This window comes from Nematolebias whitei, chromosome 16 (assembly GCF_014905685.2).
Source record: "Nematolebias whitei isolate Nwh7 chromosome 16, NemWhi1, whole genome shotgun sequence".
NCBI lineage: Eukaryota > Metazoa > Chordata > Actinopteri > Cyprinodontiformes > Rivulidae > Nematolebias > Nematolebias whitei.
In genome coordinates this window covers 30866087-30871616 of record NC_056513.1, presented here as the reverse complement: position 1 = coordinate 30871616, position 5530 = coordinate 30866087, and the positions used below count along the sequence as shown (strand labels likewise).

The window sequence follows — 5530 nt, the reverse complement described above, 5'->3', positions numbered from 1 at the left end:
TATATATATATATATATAAACTAAAAAACATTTGAGGCTTCAGCTCCAAATGTTTGGGTCTAACATACTGTGTTAAATATTTATTAAAAAACTGTCTAAAATCTGGATTTCTGAGACACACACCCGTCTATAGAAGGTCCCACAGCTGACAGTGCATGCCAGAGCACAAACACCGAGCATGAAGTCAAAGGAACTGTCTGTAGAGCTCTGAGACAGGATTGTGTTGAGGCGCAGATCTGGGGAAGGATGCAGAACATTTTCTGCTGCTTTGAAGGTCCCAATGAGCCTTCATCATTTGGAAATGGAAGAAGCTTGGAACCACCAGGACTCTTGTAGAGCCGGCCATCTAAACTGAGTGATTTGGGAGAAGGGCCTTAGTCAGGGAGGTGACCAAGAACCAGATGGTGACTCTGTTAGAGCTCCAGTGTTCCTCTGCGGCGAGGAGAACCTTCCAGAAAGATAGCCATCTCTGCATCAATCCACCAATCAGGCCTGTATGGTAGAGTGACGAGAGGAAAGAAACATGGCAGCTCGTCTGGAGTTTGACAAAAGGACTGAAGGACTCTCAGACCAGGAGAAACTAAATTCTCTGGTCTGATGAGACAAAGATTGAACTCTTTGGTGTGAATGCCAGGCGTCATGTTAGGAGGAAACAAGGCCAATACCATCCCTACAGAGAAGCATGGTTGTGGCAGCATCATGCTGTGGGGATGTTTTTCAGCAGCAGCAACTGGCAGACCAGTCAGACTGGAGGAAAAGATGAATGCAACGATGTACATCCTGGATGAAAACCTGCTCCTGAGAGCTCTTGACTTCATAACTGGGGCGACGGTTCATTTTTTAGCAGGACAACGACCCAAAGCACATGACCAAGATCTCAAAGGAGCTGCTGCAGGACCACTCTGTGAAGGTCCTGGAGGGGCCAAGCCAGAGTCCACATTTGAATCTGATTGAACATCTCTGGAGATATCTGAAAATGGCTGCACAGACGTCTCCCATCCAGCCTGATGGAGCTTGAGAAGTACTGCAAAGAAGAATGGGACAAACTGGTGCTAATGTTGAAGCATCATCTTCAAAAAGACTGGAGGCTGTAACTGCTGCCAAAGGTGGATCAATAAAGTTTTAAGCAAAGGCTGTAAATAATTACATAAATGTGATTTCTTAGTTTTCTATTTTTAATAAATTTGCTGCATTCCAGGAACATCCCATAAAACCAGTTGTTGTGAAAATGCTCATCCAGCTCTTTAGGTCCAAGCCAAAGCTGCTCAGATCTTTGTGCTCCACGTTTCCAGCTCACCACACAAACTATTTCAAGAGCTGACTGTTGCCAAGTATAGCTCACCCCTTGACCAGTGCCTTGTAATGAGATAATCAGAGATAATCACTTTATCAGTCGGTGGCTTCAAGGTGTTGTGACTGCTTGGTGAGCTCTTTGTTTGTGTGAGTTGCTCTGAGAACGTTGAAATGTTTCTGCTCACCGTAAGGTTTCTGCCGAGAAAGGCCTGGAGGAAGCCGCTCTTTCCGCTGCCCACGTCTCCAAAGACGTTGCAGCGAAACACGTTACGCTGCGTCTGTTTCTTCTGCAGGTCGATCTTCTTTTCTCTGGTGACTGAAGGGGGGAACCACACACACATACATGAACACACACACACACAGAGGATCGGTAAAGACTGTTGTTGGACACTGCAGACAGTAACAGCAGCAACATTCTGACTTAATTGTAAAACTGCTGAAGTAAAAAAAAAAACTGATCGCAGAGCAGACGAGTAAAAGTATCAATAAAAAGTAAAACAAAGACAGATTTTAAACTGAACAACACTCAATGTTCCAGCGTTTTGTGTAGAATGACATATATAAACAACACGATTCTGAGTAATACAGATAAAATTTATATACATTAGTTTGGAATGATCATGAGATTAAATCTAACTTCTACAAGAATCTACACCTTAAACGTAAACTCACTTCCTCTTCATATATTTTATGAAAAACAGGATGAAATAAAATCTGTACCTGTAATCCCTGCTGCTTGAGACTCCTGCTCAGCAATTATTGAGTAACCGAGGTATCCTAAATACTCCAGGCACCGCTGAACATCAAGATAAGTCGTTAACCTGGAAAATTACAAAGTAAATAATCTTTTTAAAAGTTCTGCTCTCTGTGAAAGCTGCTTCTTGAGGAACGTTTACCCATATCAACTAAGAGAACTTTACTTTATTTTTTTTTTCCCCCTCAAGATTTAGATTTCTCAAGGAATGCAGCAAACTAAATAAGTGAAATGTATCAACAGTTTCCCAGTAACTATTTTTAACACATTTTAGCCAAGGTTATGGACAGACCAACCCTGAGGTCCCCCAACTCTGCTTCCTCTATAGAAGACGTGTCGGTGGGATTGAGAAGGTCCGAGAAGTATTCCTTCCACCTCCACTGAATGAGGTCAACAGCACTCCACCTTCACTGAACAGTGTTAGTAAAGAGCTGGTTTCCACTCCTCAGCTGCCTGATGGTTTGCCAGAATCTCCTCGGAGCCGACCGAGAGCCTCAATCCAAGGCCTCACCGAACTCCAACAACTTGAGCCTCAGCCACAGACCGCTTGGATCTCCAATACTCCTCAGCTGCCTCCAGAGTCCCACCAGCCAACAAGGTCTGACAGGACTCCTTCAGCTTAGCAGCCTCCCTAACCTGGGGTGTCCACCACTGAGTTCATGGATGGCCACTGCGAAAAGCACCGACAACCTTGCGGCCACAGCTCACGGCAGCTACCTCAACAATAACAGAGGCAGATGGTTGTGGAGCATTAAGTGTAGAACTACTAGACTGAGGAACAGCTTCTACCCTGAAGCTGTTAGACTCATGAATATCTAACCAGGATAATCATTGTAAGAAAAAAAAGAAAAAAAAAATCACAGTAATGCCACTTTAGTGACTTATCTGCGCTGCTGATCTCGTGCTGTTGATTATCTCATGCTGCTGTATTCATTCATACCCATCTGCTCATCAAAGACTCATGTTCGTGTTGCTATTGTTTACGCCGGATTGTTTTACATTATTAGTGTTTAGCGTATATCTTAGATCCTTATTTTACTGTTTCATTTTATAAGTTTTATTTTGCTATTTTTATGTGTAACTGGGACACTGTGTACATAATTTTGTTTAATGTACCACACGTGGTGGAAACGATAAAAGTAGACTTGAACTTGAATTGAGGCGCGGAACATGGCCCGCTTGGACTCGATGTCCCCTGCCTCAGCTGGGATGTGGTTAAAGTTCTCCCAGAGGTGTGAGCTGAAGATCTTTCTGACGGGTTCTTCTGCCATGCCCAGCAACCCCTCACGATGCGTTTGGGTCTACCGGGTCTGTCCAGCATCTTCCCCCACCATCTGATCCAATTCACTACCAGGTGGTGATCAGTTGACAGCTCAGCTCCTCTCTTCACCCGAGTGTCCAAAACAAATGACATCAAATCAGATGACACAACTACAAAGTCAATCACTGATCTACAACCTAGGACGTCCTGGTGCCAAGTGCACTTATGGACACCCTTATGTTCGAACATGGTGTTTGTGATGGACAAATTATGATGAGAACAGAAGTCCAACAACAGAACACTACTCGAGTTCAGATCAGAGAGGATGTTCCCCCCAGTCACACCCCTCCAGATCACACTGTTGTTACCCACGTGGGCATTGAAGTCCCCCAGCAGAATAAGGTGGTCCCCAGCTGGGGCACCTTCCAGCACCCCTGCTAAGGACTCCAAGAAAGACAGACACTATCAACTGTTGTTTGGTGAGTAGGCACAAACAACCATCAGAGCCTATCCCCCCACCCCCAATATATATTATAAAGAACTAAATCAAAAGACTCATTAATACTCTGAATCATAACTCAGGTGTTTATAATATAACAAGCATGCTAACATCCAGGAAATCACTCACTTCTTCACATCTGTCTAGCGGTAGTACTTACGTCCACTGTGAGAGATAGCCTTGGTACGTGATCCAGCCCTGATCATTGGTGCAAACTGTGTTTTTAACATCTGGACCCCAGGGCATGTAGGGGAAAACATCAAACAGGTCCTTCAGCTCCTCAGGCGACAAGGCACAGTCACGGTCCTGAGAGCCAAAGAAGAAGATAAATGATCTCAGTGGGGTTCAAAGAAAAACAGTGAACAGAAATGAGCTTTTTGTTCGTTGGAGCTGTGACATAGATTTGAACTGTGCTTGTTTCTACTTGAAACAACAAACATGACAAAGTGAAGTTTATATTTAGCATTAGAAACTAATCCCTACAACAGACAGAACTTAGCACAAGCTGTTACTTTCACTCTCAGACTTCCCTTTTTGACCCTGAGCTTATGCTCCTGTAAATCCCTCCTCCATGCCAACAGGTTAAAGCGCACCTCAGCTGGGGGGGGCAGTGTTGTTGGTTCGTATTTGTGGTGCTGAGCAGCTTTCTGTTGGTGTGCCTTCAGGGCAGAGACTAAAGACAGTAGACACACGGGGTTGTACCTTGTCATGTTTGTCAAAGACGCTCTGCAGGAAGAGGTAGGCGTTGTGATTGAGCTCAGTGGTGCAGTCTGGAGGAACTTTCAACCTGAACACAGGAACAAGGGCATCTCAAAAAAATTTAATATTGTGAAAAACTACTAATCTTTAGTCAGTGGTGTCAGAAAGTGAAACTTGTATATTATATAGAGATGGGAGTCTGTGACGAAGTGAAGACTCAAAACAGTCTGCTCCTCAGATAAATAATGTTATTAACTTACTTTTTATGTATGTGAATGTTTCTGTTCAGTGCCCTGAGACGACTTCTGTTGTGACTTGGAACTATATACTGTAAATAAACTGAATTGAATTCAATATAAATTCATTAAAGACAGAGTGAAATATCCCATGTCTTAATTTATTGTAATTTTGATTATTATAGCTTGCAAATAATGAAAAACCAAAATTTTGTGTCAAAAAAATTTAATATTGTGAAGAAATTCACCCTAATCAGCTGATTAACTCCTAGACATGAGCAAATGTTGCATTCCTCGAGTCCAGCCACTCCTGAACCAGAAACAACCTCAAGTGTCTTAGGAATCCAGCAGAGTGTGTTGAATCTTCACGTCGTCAGTCACCCATCCTGAGCAAGCACAAATGCAACAGTGGAAAGGAAAAACTCCCTTTTAACAGAAAGAAACCTCCAGCAGAACCAAATCAAGTATTAAAGTAAATTTCATGTAATTTGTAAATCAAGGTCCCAGAGTCTGGAGGAAGAGTGGAGAGGCCCAGAATCCACGTTGCTCCCCCCATTCATTTATTTGTTCATTTAAAAGAAACAAAAGAAAGGCCAAGACTCGGACTGCCCCCTCTTTGATACAACTGGGGGTGCTTGGCATCGCGCCCCTATCGCGCGGCCCCCTGGTGGGGTGTGCCCTTGCCTGCCGGCGCGCTTGGGGCCCTTGGTATCGGGGGCTGGGCGCTTGGGCGTGTGTCGGCTCGGCCTGGTGTCTGCCTGGTGGGGCTCGGGTCCTCTGGCCCTGTC

The 5530-nt window shown here is 44.1% G+C and overlaps 1 protein-coding gene across 2 annotated transcripts in view; it reads right to left on the bottom strand.

Moving 5' to 3' along the window:
- The window catches only part of rhot1b (ras homolog family member T1), a 35330-nt gene that overhangs the window by 9446 nt on the left and 20354 nt on the right, over positions 1-5530 (bottom strand). For both annotated transcript variants that reach the window (XM_037689961.1, XM_037689962.1), the window contains exons 11-14: positions 4510-4594; positions 3968-4113; positions 2014-2114; positions 1479-1609 (exon numbers count right to left, since the gene is read on the bottom strand). In XM_037689961.1, coding sequence (XP_037545889.1) covers positions 1479-1609; positions 2014-2114; positions 3968-4113; positions 4510-4594 — 463 coding nt within the window. The remainder of the gene's footprint in view (positions 1-1478; positions 1610-2013; positions 2115-3967; positions 4114-4509; positions 4595-5530) is intronic.